Source organism: Lepidochelys kempii, chromosome 4, assembly GCF_965140285.1.
Source record: "Lepidochelys kempii isolate rLepKem1 chromosome 4, rLepKem1.hap1, whole genome shotgun sequence".
Taxonomy (NCBI): domain Eukaryota; kingdom Metazoa; phylum Chordata; order Testudines; family Cheloniidae; genus Lepidochelys; species Lepidochelys kempii.
The window spans coordinates 39,367,709-39,384,318 of record NC_136383.1 but is presented as its reverse complement, the minus strand read 5'-3'; the positions used below and the strand labels follow the sequence as shown (position 1 = coordinate 39,384,318).

Sequence of the window (16,610 nt, the reverse complement as noted above, 5' to 3'; positions counted from 1 at the left end):
AGATTTCATATTAATACTAATAACAAATACTATAATGATTACATTCATGTTTCTAACATTGATTTTCATGGCTTGAATTGTTTTTAACAACTCATCAGAGGTAGGTAGGTTAGAAATCAAGAATTACAAAAATGTCAGTGTTTTCAAAGAAACACTTGATGTTAAAAGATCAGTGTTAGTGCAGTTGGGCATTAAAAGATATGCACCTTGAGACTTGTCTTACTTAGTAGCAGTTAATTTCAGCATAGTGGGTTTTTTTGTGTGTTTTTTGTTTAAAAAAATAACTACTCCTTACTGCATTGTTCAATATAATGTTTTATTGTGCAGCACGCAGAAAAGACAGTTTACTCACGTTATACTAGGAATCTCAAGGTCCACAGATTGTTCAGGGCAGTTGATAAAAGTTAGGGCAGTGGTTTCCAAACTTCTATTATTAACCGCTGTTTGAGAGAGTCTCTTGTGCACCGATATGGTATCAGCAGTGGTTGGTTGGTTTTATCCCTTCATTGGGTATCTGTATTACTTACTTACTTTCCTTGTATAGATCTGCACTAATCTCTCCAGGTCCCTCTGTAGTATGGTCATATTCTCCTCCATGTCTCCCTCTGCCCCCCTTCCATTTTTAGTATGGTCAAAAGTTTGACAATGGGTGAATTTACATCAGAGAGTGATGAAGCTGTATGTTGAGCAAAGATGGGTTAGTCAGTGACATGCTCTTGTAAATTGGTGCTCTAAGTAAAAATTTATGGGCAGGTGTTCATCCTTTTTGAATCAGGTCTAAAAATGTACTATTAATACATAGGAAGAATTAAACTCCTGGAAGTTGGTAACAGTTCTCCTTTTGGCTAAATGCATTGCTTCCTTTTGGGGGAGAAAGAATCAGATAGCACCAGTTTAATATTTTACCTATCTAGTTGTACAGTATAAGAATGTTATTCAGTGTGCCTTGACTTCTTTTCTGAAGCACTGTTACTATTTGTCCCTGACATCATCGACCTTGAAGGTCAGGGATTAGACTATGGATGTCTCTGAATTGTTTGTAGAACTTACTAATTAAACCAGAGAACATTGAACTTGACATGGTACTATCTAGTGCTTGGCCAAGTGACCTGGAAAGGTAAACTCCCAAGATCTTTGTTAACACACTTGCTAATAGATTAGCTATGTAAACTGCTTTTCCAAGGACCTTCCTGCTGAGTATAGTATCCTAACCAAATATGGACTTTGAAATATGGGATTTTTTTGTAACCGTCTCAAATAATATTTGGAGAGGGAAGGAGAAGGGACATTGAACATAGAAACAAGTAGAAGCCTGGCTGAGAAGAAGCAAAAAAACCCATGTCCTCCCTCCCCAACCCTGATTGATGTTTTTTTTTAAAAAAAGGGGGGGGGGAGCAAAGAAAAATTGGCAGAAAGGAGGGTTGTAAGAGAGCAGAGATGAATAGTGAAGCAAGATTTTTTTCTTTTCCCTCTCACGCTCAACGTTAAAATAGAATACATGATTTTAAAAAAAGCTGGTGAGATTAACATTTTTTCTTTTTAAAAATAAGTGGGCTAGATTCACAAAAGATACCTAACTGCCACTTTAGGTGCCTAAATCCCAGAATCAGGCATCACTGGGATTTGCCAACCTCCCACTCAGATGCTACCGAGACCTATGGGCACCTAAACTTGTTCATCACCTAAATTTTTGCAGTAAAAGTTCACTTGGCACCTATATTTCTGCCTCTCTCTGCATACGCTCTGCTGCCTCACCCTAGGCATCTGGATGCCTAAGCTCCAGTGTTATGCATGAACTGCAGGAAGACAAGTGCTCCTTCGCCTAAGTTGCTTGCAGGGCCTGGTCTGGTAAGCATGCTCAGAGCTCACCTGCCAGATTAGGCCCTCATAGGTGAGCTCATAAAATGGGGGGAGGGGGAGGACTTGCCTTTTGTAACCTTTAGCCCAGTGGTTAGAACACTTACTTGGAATGTGGGAGATGACCCCACCCCCGGATTCAAGTTCCCTATATGCCTAATGAGGAGAAAAGGATTTGAACTCTCGGGTGAGTATTGTAACCACTGTCCTGTAGAATATTCTGATGGGTGATGGAAGGGCCTCCCTCAGTTTCTCCTGTTGAAGCTGTGGATAAATAATGAGTGATGGGGTTGGCAGGGAAAAGAGAGCGTCATTTTCAGGACTGCATTCTCTGTAGTCTGGTAGTTAGGGCACCCGTGTGGGAGGTGGGAGATCCAGGATCCAGTCCCCCTGCTCCAATGACTGTGTTTTTATTTATCCACAGCAGAACAGTTTCAACAGGAGAGACTGAGGAAGCCCAGTGTCCGAGTATCCCATAGCTCACTGGCTAGGGCTCTCACCGAAGAGGTGGCAGATCCTTTCTCCCCCTCAGGTGGCAGGGGGACTTAAATCAGAAGCTGCCCACAACCCGGGTAATCCCTCACCTCTGGGCTAAAGGTTATAAGGGAACTCCTTCTTGCAAAAACGGTGCAGGTGCCTAATGCCAAGAGAGGGTTTGCAGGTCAGACTCGCAAGCAGAAAGAGGCGCTTCCTTGTAGCCCAACTTAGGTGCTGAGCACTGAGTGGGGTGGGGCTTAGGACCTACCCCTCACCTTGGCATCTCCTTGTCTTGTTCTTAGGTGCTTTGGCTGCGTAGGCAGGGAGCTGCTGGCTTTTGTGCATCCCAATCTGAGGTGCCTCTTTCCACATTCATTATATAGAGAGCCCACATGCTTAAGACGTCCTGATATTTAACTCTTTGTCTTGCGTCCAGACCGATGTACCATCGGGATGCCATTTGTCCTGATATTCAGTAGGGTTCCCAGGCTTCCAGTTGGTGCAGGGCTGGCAGGCTCCCTACCCAGCTCCGTGCCCCTCCCCAGAAGTGACGACATCTCTCTCTGGGTCCTAGGTAGAGGAGAGCTGGGGGGCTCCGCAGCTCCCATTGGCCAGGAACTGCGGCCAGTGGGAGCTGCGGGGGTGATGCCTGTGGGCAGAGGCAGCGTGCAGAGCTGCCTGGCTGTGCCTCTGCCTAGGACCCATAGGGAGATGTTGCCGCTTCCGGGGAGCCGCTTGAGGTAAGCGCGACCCGATCCTGAACCCGCACCTGAACCTCCCACACCCCAACCCCAGGCCTGAGCCCCCTCGCGCACCCAAACTCCCTCCCGAAGTCAGCACCCTGCTTCCATGCCCCAACCCCCTATCCCAGTCCTGAGATGGCCCCCGCCCTTGCAGCAGGGGCCAGAGCCGGGGCCGTGCAGCTCTGACCCACGGCATGTGGTGCGGGCCGGAGCCAGGGCTGTGTGCTCCCCTCACAGCTTCCTAGGGCTCTGCACCCCCCTTACCCATTGCTCCAGTGGGGGCTGTGAGCCTGTGGCTGCCCTCCACCTCCCATGTGTCCTGATATTTTACTCTTGCAATCTGGTCACCCTAGTTGCCACACCTTTGTCAATCTAACTGTATGTGTTCGGATGATGGTTCATAACCTGATTGACCTCATTACTTATAAATATATCTCAAAATTTCTGTTTAGAATTTTCTCATTTCAGAGGAGTTGTAAATGCCTGCTGGGGCCAGGTGGCTGACTGTTTCTTGTTTGAAGAAAATAATTTTGAGCTAGGGCTAATTAGCATTCATTTTGTATCCCCTACAGGCACAGCCAATCCAGGCTTGCATAAATAAGGTGTTGCCTTGGGTTTTGTAAATATTATACTTAAAGGAGTGGAAAGTGACTGTTGTGCACATTGTAATGAGAGCACGTGGACTTAAAATTCTTAGGTGCTTGAGTAGGCAATTTTATTTAAAAAATGTGTTCATGATGAGTAAAAGGTTGGTTGTAAATGTAGTGCAATTGAAGTGATCTAGCCATAGTTCCTGGGTTGACTCTGTGTATGCGGGTGATCCTAGTGAGACCTTGTAAGACAAGGTGAGTACCAGAGAGTTGCCCAGGAAGTACGGTTACATTATTTCAGCTGCACGAATGTTACAGATCATGTTACCTAAATAAAATAGAGCTTGGTGTGCTTGAGCACTGAGGGTCTCATTCAAAGTTCACTGAAGTCATAGAAGTCTTTCCATTGAGTTTTCAATCAGGCCCCATTTAAAGTCAAACCAAACCTTAAAAACTGAGGTTTTTTTCAAATAGAAGAGTACACAGCTGGTAGAAAGAAAACAGTGTGCTCTCCCCACCCCAAAGTTTGTAAGGTAGAATACTGCTGTTGGGGTTGTTTAAGAAATAATTATCTTTTCTCTCAGTTACTGAATCCAGTGCTTTGTATTTGTGCCCTTAATGTAGGGAGCAGGGACCAACGAGAAAGTGCTAACTGAAATTCTTGCCTCCAGAACAAGTGCAGAGCTGCGGAATGTAAAACAAGTTTATCTGGAAGGTAAAGTTCAGTCAGTGTTTAAAATGTGTCCTCTCTTTAGCCCTCTTAATATTTTTAGTGTCTGTGTTAACACTGCATACTTGATAGCTGAGGGAAGAAATGAGGATGGCAGTACAAAAAGAAGACTTATCTTACAATTGGAATTGTATTCTGGTGGGATGGAGACCCTTGCACGGCCAGAGGCTAGTGCTCAGACACAGCTGTACAGTCCAACTTTTTTGGGCCAAATTGTCGTTGGGATGTAACGTTTAATATTTTTCCTTTTTATAGTGGGATTTCACTTAAATTTGGCACTTTTCTGTTGATTTTATTCACTCTAAAGTGTGTGTGGGGGAGCCCAATAATGGGGAAGGAGGAAGTTGGCACCACATAACAAACTGAAACTCTTATCTAAAATCAACTGTTTGTTGTTAAGATTTTTGCTGAGCACCACCCAGGGCTATCTTTCTTTTGTGCAATCTAAGGCTATTCATGCTAAAGCTAATGCATCTCTTCCTGTGTTTCTAGGGATGGGATGAACCACAGAGAGTACAGTGACCCCAATAATGAGTGATGGGTCTTTTCCCATCTCCAGGTGGCTCTTCCTTTGATTTGTAGAGACTAAACCTTTTTCTTCCATGGTTAGGGGGACTTCCTAAAAACAAAGATAACTAGCTAAATTAACTATGTATGCATCCAGGCTCCTGTATTGGAGGGAAGGTTTCACGTCTGAATATGACTAGACACTCCCTGCTTAGTACAGAATTCTACAGTATTGTTTGCTTTTAGAGCATGCCCTGACATTGGAATGAGAACAGAACCTGGGTCTGACTTTGAATAATAGTTGGCTTAGTGATTTTATGCTGACAAAGGCCAGATTGTACCTTCTGCCTCATCTTCTCAGTGCTATTGGGTTATGCAGATATAAATGAAGGCAGCATACAGCCCTTTGCTTATAAGGCTCCTTAAGGCTGATTAGACATGATGATGATGATCAGATTAGGTGAGCCTTTAACTTCCTCTGTCTCTTGGGGACTAGTGAGGGCATCACTTCTTTCCATTAGAAAGAGTTGAGAAATTCTGTAAGGTGGTGTTCTCTTGCAGAATATGAAGCCAACTTAGAAGATCATGTCACAGGAGACACAACAGGTTACTATCAGAGGATGCTAGTAGTCCTTGTTCAGGTAAGTCTTCATTTTGTATGTGCGTGAGCATCTGTGAGATTGCAGTATTAGACTGCAGAATTCAGGGCAGTGTTTGCTTATTTCACTACTGATGAATAACTCGGAATCTAAATCTGTTTTACAAAGAGGCCACTCTGAATTATTTTCATACACCTATGGACATAAATCTTGGAGATTGGTATAATTGCTTGCTTACTCCACCCAGAGAGTTGGTCTACACCAGAGCTATATGGAGGGGCAGCAGCAGGGTGCCGGATTGACCCCAGTGAGTGGATTGGAAGTGATGGTGGTTCAGTTTTAGGATCCAGTTCTGCTCTGGTACCTCCAGTGACAGGTGTAACTCACAATTTGCAATGGTGTCTTGAGAAGCTGTTAGATAACAGAGAGTTTGATACGTACATTTTTGTTTATAATTGGGGGGGCAGAATACTTAATTCACCCTGCTGTGTGCTAGCATTTTATTGCTGAGGGAAGGGAAATAAGACTGCAGAAAAACATAAATTACTGATTATTTATTTGGCATTGAATCTTATGCTCATTATTTTGGACCACATTGTTTTGGACTAAGCATTGGATATTATTTTTAGGCTAATAGAGACCCTGATGGAAGAATTGATGAGGGTCTGGTTGAGCAAGATGCTCAGGTAAGTGAAAAAAAATGTTAGTGTGTTTCATACAAGTTAATATACAAATAAAATGGGTGCACAAGTGGGGCCCAGATGTGAGAGAGACTTGATTTTGGAAATAACTGTTGCTTCCTTTCTGTTGCAAGTGATGTGAAAACAGAGGTGGTGCAAGCTGCAACATTCAGATCCAGATTTCAAACACGAGTTTTAGGACTCTCTTCCCCTCTGTTCCACGTCTTCCTCAACCCAATTTTGCCAGTTATAAAATGAGAAGCCTAAATAGTATGGCAGTGGGAACTACAAATGTCTGAGAGAAATGGATGTTTCTAACATTGGATGTTCAAATGTTTGTCACTTGCAAAATTTGAGGGCATTCAGATTCATTCATTCAGATCTGATGTTCTGATACAGGCCAGCCTTGACATAAAAGATTTGTGTAGGACCTGCAATTTACTAGATGATGCAACATGAGCATTACTCATGTTTAGGGATGATTCAAAAGAAGGTGGAGTTCTCAAAAGAGAAAGTGTCCCAAATATGTTGCTTTATTGTAACCACATGAGTCCCAGAGCTGCCGCTGCAGATACGACTGTCTGAACAATTTTCCAGAGAGTGGAATACTGCAGTGGAATTATATTTTCCATAGCTCTGCCTCCGACTCTTAGAACTGCACTCCAAGGAGGAGTAGGAGTAATATAATAATTGAAATGGTACCTCTTAGCAGATCCAGTTGGGTTTGTTGTTAATTATAGTAGTGGTCAGATTCTCAGCAGTTTGATTGCAGAGTTCGTTTAATGCATGTTGCATCTGGGCTGTTTCACATAGTTTTGGGCTGAAAACTTTGTCCTGCAGGTTGTGGGCCTAGATCACAGGTGGGCAAACTGTGGCCCGCAGGACCCTCCTGCCTGGCTCTTGAGCTCCTGGCCGGGGAGGCTAGCCCTCGGCCCTTCCCTTGCTGTCCTCTCTCCCCCCATAGCCTCAGCTCGCTGTGCCGCCAGCACTCTGGGCGGCGGGGCTGCAAGCTCCTGCCAGGCAGTGCGGCTGCGAGAGCTGCCAGCCTGCCCCAGTGCTCTCGACTGCGCAGCGGCATTGCCGGCTCCGGCTGGGCGGCACGGCTGCCAGTCCTGCTGCTCTGAGTGGCATGCTAAGGGGATGGGAAGCAGGGGGGTTGGAAAAGGGGCAGGGGTTCCCAGGGGCAGTCGGGGCAGGGGGTGGTTGGAATGGGTGGGGGATCGGGATGGGGAACAGGATGGGGTTGGATAGGCATGGGAGTCTTGGGGGATGTGTCAGGGATGGGAGTGTGGATAGGAGTCAGGGCAGGTAGGGAGGGTTGGATGGGGGTTGGGTGATAAAATGATCTATATAATTAAAATTAAAATTTTAATCAAATGAGGACATGAACTCCAGTGGCTAGGAGCTGTGGTTTTGATGCACAGGACTGGAGATCTGGGCCTAGGTCATAAATCAGGTCAAGAATATAACACAGGCAGAGGAAGAATATGAGAGCTTGTTAAATTTATGTCAAGAAATTTGTGTGTGTGCTTTAGAGTGCATGTTTTTCTTGACTTTCTGATGCAAAATACTTGTGTGTCTGGCATGTATAGGTTTGGTATGTGTATATTTTGATGGTGCCTGGTGAAGTGCTGCATTTTAAGTTCTTTTAAGTGCTGGCTTCCTAGCCAGAGCACAGTCTAGCTTTCTGCTACTATATACATCTTGCCCTTGTTAACACTTTCAATAAATTGATATTTTGTAAAACTTACTAAGTATGGGACCATGTGGAAATTGGATTAGTCAAAGGGAGACCTTGATTGCAGCAGGTCTGATGGCTAACATGGGTCTTTCAAATATAATATAATTTTATTTTTAGCGGGGAGGGAAGGTATGTTTCTAAAACATTTGTTGGAAGGGTACCTCATGTTTATATGAAGCAGGACTATTACTGTACATGTGCCATGTATCTCAGGGCATGAACGGGTTAATGAGGATAGAGTATCACTCAGATGGCAAAACTAAAACGGGGACTAAGGGAAAGAGGTGGGGGTGATGGAGGATGATGGCAAGAAATATCTGTTGTGATGATGGAGCACTGGTGTGCATGTTGATATGGCATATCCAGTTTGTCCTCATGTATATTTTTGGGACATGTCACTCAAGCTTCCTCCCCTCCAACTGCAATTGTTATGGAGCGTAGAGTCCTTCAAGTGAATGTGTGAAGAAATTACTAACATTGTTTTGGTTTCTTGAAATTATAACAGGTCTTATTTAAGGCTGGAGAGCTGAAATGGGGAACAGATGAAGAAAAGTTCATCACCATCTTGGGAACTCGAAGTGTCTGTCACCTAAGGAAGGGTAGGTAAAGTGGTGCAAGTAGACCTGAAAACCAGAATCTCAGCTGTGCCTGGTGTGTGATAGGCGCAGCCTGTAGGAGAGGAGCCATGAAGGAACTGTTTCTGGCTCCCTGATCTTGGGGAGGGTTCTATGCATTTGTGGCCCACTAGTCTTTACGACATCCCTTAAAGGACTTCTCTTTGTGTCCCCTAAGTAGTTTCCTCTTAGGCCAGGTCTACACTTACAAACTTCCAGCAGCACAGCCGTACCGATACAGCTGTGCTGCTGTAAGAGCACTCATGTAGCCGCGTTATGCCGATGGGAGAGAGCTCTCCCATTGACATAATAAAACCAGCTCAACAAGCAGCGGTAGCTATGTTGGTGGGAAAGCGTCTCCCAGTGACCTAGTGCAGTGCACACGAGTGCTTATGCTGGCAAAAGTTATGTTGCTCAGGGGTGTTTTTTCATACCTGGGGCAACAAAAGTTTTGCTGATGTAAGTGCTAGTGTAGACGTGGCCTTTGAAAGTAGCAGTGAAAAGCTGCAGTTTGGAGGAAGGGGGTGATAGATCTGAGGGTACAGCTGGAGTGTGTCTGTATCTGTGCTATTAGTTTCATCTGAAAAAGAGCATAGCAAAATGTGTGGTGCTCATTTTCCATAATGAGTCATCATGTGACTGAGATCAGCCCATCTGTCGGATAAAGGGCATTTTTAATGTATTTTCCCTCAACCCCCGCATGCTGTAGCTCCCCCGCCCCCCCCCCCCCCCGCCCACCTTCTGGGTATACTATGTCTTTTTTTTTTTTTTTTTTTTCACCAAATTCTGATGCAGAAGGATGTGCAAATTAAGATGGGGAAATACTTTTGAGTGGAAGGTTTTGCTTGATCATTCTTTTGTGTTCAAAGGATTTGCAAAACTAATAGAATTTTGTGAATCCCTTCTCAATTAAGACCAGTTTTGTTGTTTATGTAGCATCCCAAATTGTAATAAGCACTTTAGAAATGTTTAATTTGAGTGGTGCTCCAGTGGCACTTCTTGCGTGCTTGAAGTTAAGCACATGTGTAGTAGGCAGAATACAGACCATTTCAGAAGGGAATACAAAATGAAATGTTCTTCGTTTATGGCCTTGCCTGCCTTCCACTTTGCTACTTATTGTTTCTTACTCCATTGCCTATTTTCACTTTTGTTTTCTTCCACAAAAGTAAAAGGTCTTTTGACCTTTTACTTGTGCTTTCTCCCTTTAGGGTGATTGACCTCTAGAAATCAAAACAGGCCTTACTCGTTGTAGCTAACAGGAAGCCTGTGCTAGAGGGATTTATGAGGAGAACTTGGCCATTGGTTTACACAACTAGGGAGCAGTAGATCGGGGATCCTCTGTTCTATCCCTGGCTTTGAGATGGGAGTCAGGATAATAACCAAATGCACCAGCCTACACATATTTGACACATTCGGCCTTTCAGATCTGGCCTTTCAGGGTGAATATAATTTATGTTTGGCATATTAGAGATCTGGGTTCTAATCCCAGTTCTATGATAGCTTCTGAATTTGTACAATCTTTGTTTTTTAAGGTAGTGATGGCTTGATTGCCTTCAAGGCATTGGGGTATGAAGCCTTGGCCAGTAATAAGTGCTGTGGGGTACTCTGAAATATAAACAGTGGTCAGTAGAGATGACTCCTGAATTTCTAGCTTCAGCTCAGCCTGGGGGAGGGTGCAGTGTTGGGTAGTTGGATGGGGAGGTTGTCTCACATCTGTGGAAAGTGCTCAGATTTGATGGTGCAGGCAGTTTGATTGAGTTTAAATGCAGAATGTTCCACATAATCAATATAGATGAGAGTTTTGTTAGGGATGTGAGGTAGCTTGTTTCTTTAAGGTGGTGTCAGTGTTGTTTTTGTTTAAATATGCTACTCATGCCAGCCAGACTGTAAACTACCATCAGGAGACGTGGGAGACTACATCCTCCTCGCTGAGGAATTGTATTGTACAGTAACAGTCTGCTAGAAAAAATATATTTTAAAATAAGGTGGGGGAAGAGTGTCTGGAGAATGGGGTTTGAGCAGTGGATAATATATGGTACTTGAATGAAAATAGCATACACTGTGGGGGACAGTGGGAGAAGTAGTAATGTTTACGTACATGTAATTAGTTTGTACTTGTCCTTGGTTTTTCAGTGTTTGACAAATACATGACCATCTCTGGCTTTCAAATTGAAGAAACCATTGACCGTGAAACCTCTGGGGATCTGGAGAAGTTGCTTCTGGCAATTGGTAATTAACAGTCTTACGACCGTTACACTATTTGTAGGCGCTATAATGTGAGCTCTGAAATGATGACATGGCGTTTCCTGTAAAGGGATTAAAACAGTGCTGAGTAACCTGATCAACAGCCTGAGTGAAGTTGACACCTGTATTCTCAAATTGATGACCTAAATTCTAAAATCTCCGGTTGCACAGGGGATTACATTACTATTTATTGTTGCCATGCTGACTCAGTGTAAATCCAGTTGAACTCTAATTTAATAAAGCTATTTAAATTATCTAGGATGCAGGTATTCCAGAAATGGTTTCATTTAGTCTGTGCGAGATTAAAAAATGTTGTTTTGATTGTTGATTTTAAAAGAATGACTTTGGTCAAAAAGTGACGCACGCTCTTACAAAATAAGTAGCTCATTTGGAATCTTATTTTTTATTTAGTAAATAAGCTTTTCCTCTTGTTACGGGAGAATGAACTGGATTCTGTTCAGCCACATGCATCATCAAAAGCACTGTTAACGAATATCTAATTGTGGGACCAAACTCTGCCCTCATTTGCCCAGGCCAGCCTACTGAAGATAAGGTGTTGGCACATTTGTAATCTGAGGGTAGAGTTTGTCTAGCGGGATCTGTATTGCTGATGAGATAGGACTTCTACCTTTCAGATCCCACGTAGGACAAGCAGAAAAATATTTGGGTGTAAACTGATCGTTCTTGTTTTGGAGTCAGTGAGCCACAGACATAAACCCATGCAAACGAAGCAGTGGGATGTTGGAAAGAGCATGATAGCCTTAAGAACGTTTTCTGCTCCAAAGCTTAAATTTGTATTTATTGTGTAATTTGAAAGTCAAAATATTTACCTCCCCTCAGATTGTCATATATGTTCAATAGAAACTGATTATTAATGATTCGTTTTCTCAGTGAAATGTGTCCGAAGTGTACCTGCCTATTTTGCTGAATCTCTCTTTTATGCCATGAAGGTAAGTACTTATTATCCACAGACCCTTTTTCCACTCCAAGTAATGCCTTTCTCTCTCTCTCCCCCTCCTCCTCCCCTCTCATTCTTTCTCTCTCTCTTTAATAAAAAAAAGAGAGAGACTAGCTTAAATTCACCCAAATTTTGCCAGGCTGTGACTAGTTTGGATAAATTGACAATATGGTAGGCACTATAATCCTCAATATGGAAACACTACCTTTAGAGACGATATATATCCCAGTATGCAATGTTCCATCTTGCTATCAGGGGCCTTCTGCTGGCCTGAAAATGGAGCATCTTCTGCTGAAAGCTGTAATTTCTGCAGGTGACATATTTTGAAAACAAGGATGACTAAAAGCTATGTTGTAAAATCTGCAGACCTCAAAATGGCTACCTCTTTTTTTTTTTAAGATGACCATTTATAGACCCATATTCCAACTTTATAAAGTAAAATTCTAGTTCCTCATTCAAATGTTTTTTGAAGTCCATCCCATTTTTGAGAAGTAAAGAGGAGCCGCCAAAAGGAGAGGTTTAAACACCAATCTGGCTTTACTGATTCCTTCATTCCCCTGCTTTCCTGTGACTTCGCTTCTCCCACCCTCCTCACTTAGCTACACATGCACACTCCCTTTTAGGCCTTGTCATCTTGGGGAAAAAAAGATAGTCAACATGAGTTAAAATCCTATTGAAGACAGCGGGCAGTTGGTAGTTTTCATGTGAGCTAGCAGGTTAATGACTAGGCTCTCCATAGGTTTTTTCCTTCGTGAAGATAAAGCCTTTGTCTAAAATGGGTTTATCAAGAAGTAAAATTATATTAATAAAATGTCTGCATGAGTAATTACTTGGAGAAAATCATGAAGTGATAGCTGGATTTTTAAAGAACAGTTGTTCTACTACCTTTATAGAAAAGCCCTATAAAATGTAAATGAGATGAAAACATAGGGTTCCCTAGAAATATAATGAAATTTTGAAGAAATACTCTACAAATCTGTGGCATTTAGTAGAAAATCTTTCTATGGGTGTATTGAACCATATTTTAGGTTTCTGTTGCAGGGATATGATTCTTTATTAAATTCTACAGGCTGATTAAAAAAAAACCTATAGAAAGTATGTAATTTTGTATTAAGGTTCTACAGATTTTATCTGGAAGGAGACCACTTTCTCATAATTTCAGCAGACAAATTTACTAATATAATTAATCTGTCATGACACAGTTACCCATTCAGGGACTGCACACAGGGCTCAGTCCTACACTGCACATCTGAAAGAGGCAAAGGTGGTTTCCACTCCTTGATCCTGGTCAAAAAGGGGGCTTTTTGGTTCTTGGCATAATTTGAGAGCGTCCTTAGGTCAGCCATCTAAAACATTCAAATGTGTACCATGAAAACCACCGCCAGTCACAACCAAAAGTTTGAGGATTGACTGGACATGGAGAATAGGGGCTAGAGATAAGGGTAGGGGGCTCATCTGGGACCTTGTTGAAGCATATTGGTTTCGAAACTTGCATTGCCATTGCCTGAGTTGATCCTGACTGGTTGATCATTAGCGGGTTGGGACTTCAGGGCTGTCAATCTGGCACCATTCATCCGTGCTAAAACTCACTAAAGTATGTCTGCACAGCAAAAGCTAGCTTGGGTAACAATAGCAGTGAAGACAGTGGAGTTCAGGCTGCTTTGCTGGTAGTACAAATCTGGTATGGACACTGGGTATATGCTCAGCTCAGTAGCTTGCTCTGAAGCCTGTGCTGTGTTCATTGGTATTGTTACGCATGCTAGCTGGAGTCAAACTAGCTTGGATAGGCTTGCCTGTGCACAGCTTTTGCTGTGTAGACATCTCAAAACTTTTTTTTAAAGCAAAAAACACCTGTCTGAACAGAGTACATGCACAGTTATGCTACATTCACCACAGTCTCCATTCATGTGAGCAGTCAGATAATTTTGAAAATCATTATTTCTACCAGTGACTCAGACTTTTACAGCAAGTCATGTGCCTTGATTAGTCATCACTGGGCTTTGTGCTCCAACTTTCAGTGGAAAAAGTCAGTTCTTAGGATGGAATTGGGGATCTTTTAGTATGATGCTGATCTTGATCATAGTATGCCAATACCATACTGTTTTTGATTTTTGGAGCTGGATCATTTCCATTTGTTTGGGCACTTATGGCATGAAGCTACAAGGTGGTGAACTTGAACTGGGAGGTTCTGAGCATCCTCAACATCATAGACGCTCAGGGCACACAGCACTTCACAACATCAGTTCTTTACTTCACATTGAAATTTTAGTGCCTTATGATACAGACCAAAACATCTTGTACTGATAAGGTAGAAATACAATGCAGTGGTTCTTTGAAGACCCATATACATTCTCACTATATGAGGAATGTATTTACAGTACCAGTTATAACCACACTACAGAGGGCTCTCAAACTTTTTCTAGATCAGAATACCTGCTCAGCATAAATAGATGCTTTAAAATAATATTTAAATGTCTTTTAACATAGGGAACTGGCACTGATGATGATACTTTGATCAGAATCATGGTTTCAAGGAGCGAAATTGATCTTCTGGACATTAGACGTGAATTCAGAAAGAATTTTGCGAAATCTTTGCATCATATGATTCAGGTAAATTCTCTCAAATCCAGTTCACTGATAAAGAAATACTTTGGTGAGAATAGTATCTATAAGTGGTATAAGACTCCTCCTTTAGGGCTTAGGTAGTGTAGGTAACATTTGAAGAACAATATTGAATGAATGAATGAATTTTTGTAAAGGGCTTAAATGCTGGAGTAGTTTGGAAGGGAGATATTTCCTAAAAAGGAGAACTTCAGATTTCCTTGCAAATGTGTAGTAGTGGGGTAGATCTGATAAAATCAGAGACATTTTTTTCCTTTCCTGCCTTTTTTACACTTCTTTCCTGGTTGGAGCACCTTTCCTTTCATTTTGTATGTCTCTGAGAAGCTGTTAGCAGCAGAAGGAAATCAACTGGGATTATAATCCTGCATGTGATTCTGTTCCATTATTTTTTCCCCCATGGTGCAAGCAATGTTGTGCAATGGAGCTGGACTGCAGTTACAATCTAGTCTCCCTTTACATCATTACCAAAAGGAAAGTTTTATTGCAGACAAAGGCAGAATAATAATCATTTACGTGAGAGGGAAGGGAGTTGGTAAGAAAACCAGATATTACAGGATTTCCATGTGTTTGTTTTAAAGTAAAAAGCTGTTTAATATAAGCCATAACTCTTTTCCATAGCACAATATTTGTAGAAGTATTCTTCATATAGTATTGTCTCCATTTTCATCTCTTTCTCAGTTATGTTTATACACTGCAGTCCTTCAATTCTGCTGTGTCAAATTGCTTTTGAAGTTACCAAATGGAGCCCCGCCATCCCCACACACAAAAAACAAGTGGGGCCAGACTCCCTTTCTCTGGAGTCAGTAGCAAAACTTCCCATTTGACTGCCATGGGAGTAGGATTGGACCCCTCCTAACTTACTGAAGGTCACCTCCAATATGTAAAACGTTTTAATTTGTATTGCTTTGGGCTAGGATGGTTTTCCCTTGGTTAGTTGGTTTGCAAATGGAAGAAACGACTTTGTAACTTGCAGTAAATGGCCCAGCTCCAGTATTGCCATTTGAAATCTTTCAGGAATTTTTATTTAAACAAGAAGTCTGGATGTTTAAAAGTAGCACGTTAGTCAGAGAATCTCCTTATGTGATTCCTGAGCAGATAGTCATACAAATGGATTTCCTGTGGGTGGAAACTCTGTTATTTGTTAGAGTATTTCCTGGGGTTGACTTTTTTTGTTAAATGTCTTTATGGTTGTGACTCACTGTGACTAATACTATGTTTCGTACACAGAAAGATACATCTGGAGACTTCAGGAAAGCACTCTTGCTCCTCTGCGGTGGAGATGATGAGTAACGCTGTCTGTGATATGAAGGATTCAGTCCTGCTCCCGCCTTGCAGCCCCTCAGTTAGCATGTCTAGCTATGTTTTGCATGTTAGTGCTTTATAGCAGCTTAGAGCCACACTAGCATCCTAAGGGTTAAAAAGACCCAATGAACATCTTGTTATTGAAGTTATATGCAGTCTTTCTTCCTACCGGCATCCAAGTAGAAGTCCGTCTATCCCAGCCCACAGGAGTTTGTGAAGTGGCTGTTATGACTATGCGAGTGTTCTCGTCTTCATGGAAGATAGATTCTTGGCTTAATGCACAATTTTTTTTAAGACGTTTTGCTGAAGCAGAGAAAATCCACACATTCCAAGAAGAACTGAAAGAAAATTTAGTCCTTAACCTTTTTTTAAACTTCATTTATGGTAACTCATTTTAATGGAAATATTAAGGTAGCTTTAAAATTGTGATCTAAAGAAAAATATCTTTCATGTATAATAATATATATTTGGTGCTATTAGAATGAATCTGCTAAGCAACAATGTGAGCTATCAATGGAAACATAACATACCAATAAACTTCCCTCTCCAACACAGTTGTATCTATTTTTACAAGCAAAAAACCCATTCTTTCTTCAGATTGGTTAAATGATCTTACTACCCTGTACGTAGTGTTTTCTGTTTTCATAGTGTTTTGGAAATGGGTAAGTAATAATGTGATAGGTGGCTTCCTGATGGATTTATTGATTGGTGTCAGGGGAGAGCTTTAGGCACCCAGATGGTGTATTTGATCCTGTAAACCAGGCACAAGATGGCAACATTGTTGGTAGAAAGTATATTCGATCGGGTACAGGATACTGCATGTGAAATCCCAGGGATGTACAATTTCTTCAGTCCTTTCTTTCTTTCCTTTGCAATGGAGGTGTCTCCTTGCTGCCTGTCCATGCCCCACATAGGATACATGCCAAGAGCACATAAATCTCCATGA

At 42.1% G+C, this 16,610-nt stretch overlaps 1 protein-coding gene across 1 annotated transcript in view; it reads left to right on the top strand.

Annotated features, from left to right (window-relative positions):
- Nucleotides 1-16,214, top strand: part of ANXA5 (annexin A5) — a 32,851-nt gene extending 16,637 nt beyond the window's left edge. The window contains exons 6-13 of the mRNA XM_073341026.2: nt 4,292-4,382; nt 5,466-5,545; nt 6,133-6,189; nt 8,430-8,523; nt 10,672-10,767; nt 11,674-11,732; nt 14,228-14,350; nt 15,590-16,214. Of these exons, the coding sequence (XP_073197127.1) occupies nt 4,292-4,382; nt 5,466-5,545; nt 6,133-6,189; nt 8,430-8,523; nt 10,672-10,767; nt 11,674-11,732; nt 14,228-14,350; nt 15,590-15,652 (663 nt within the window). The 3' untranslated portion in view covers nt 15,653-16,214. The remainder of the gene's footprint in view (nt 1-4,291; nt 4,383-5,465; nt 5,546-6,132; nt 6,190-8,429; nt 8,524-10,671; nt 10,768-11,673; nt 11,733-14,227; nt 14,351-15,589) is intronic.
- The last annotated feature ends 396 nt before the right edge of the window (nt 16,215-16,610 follow it).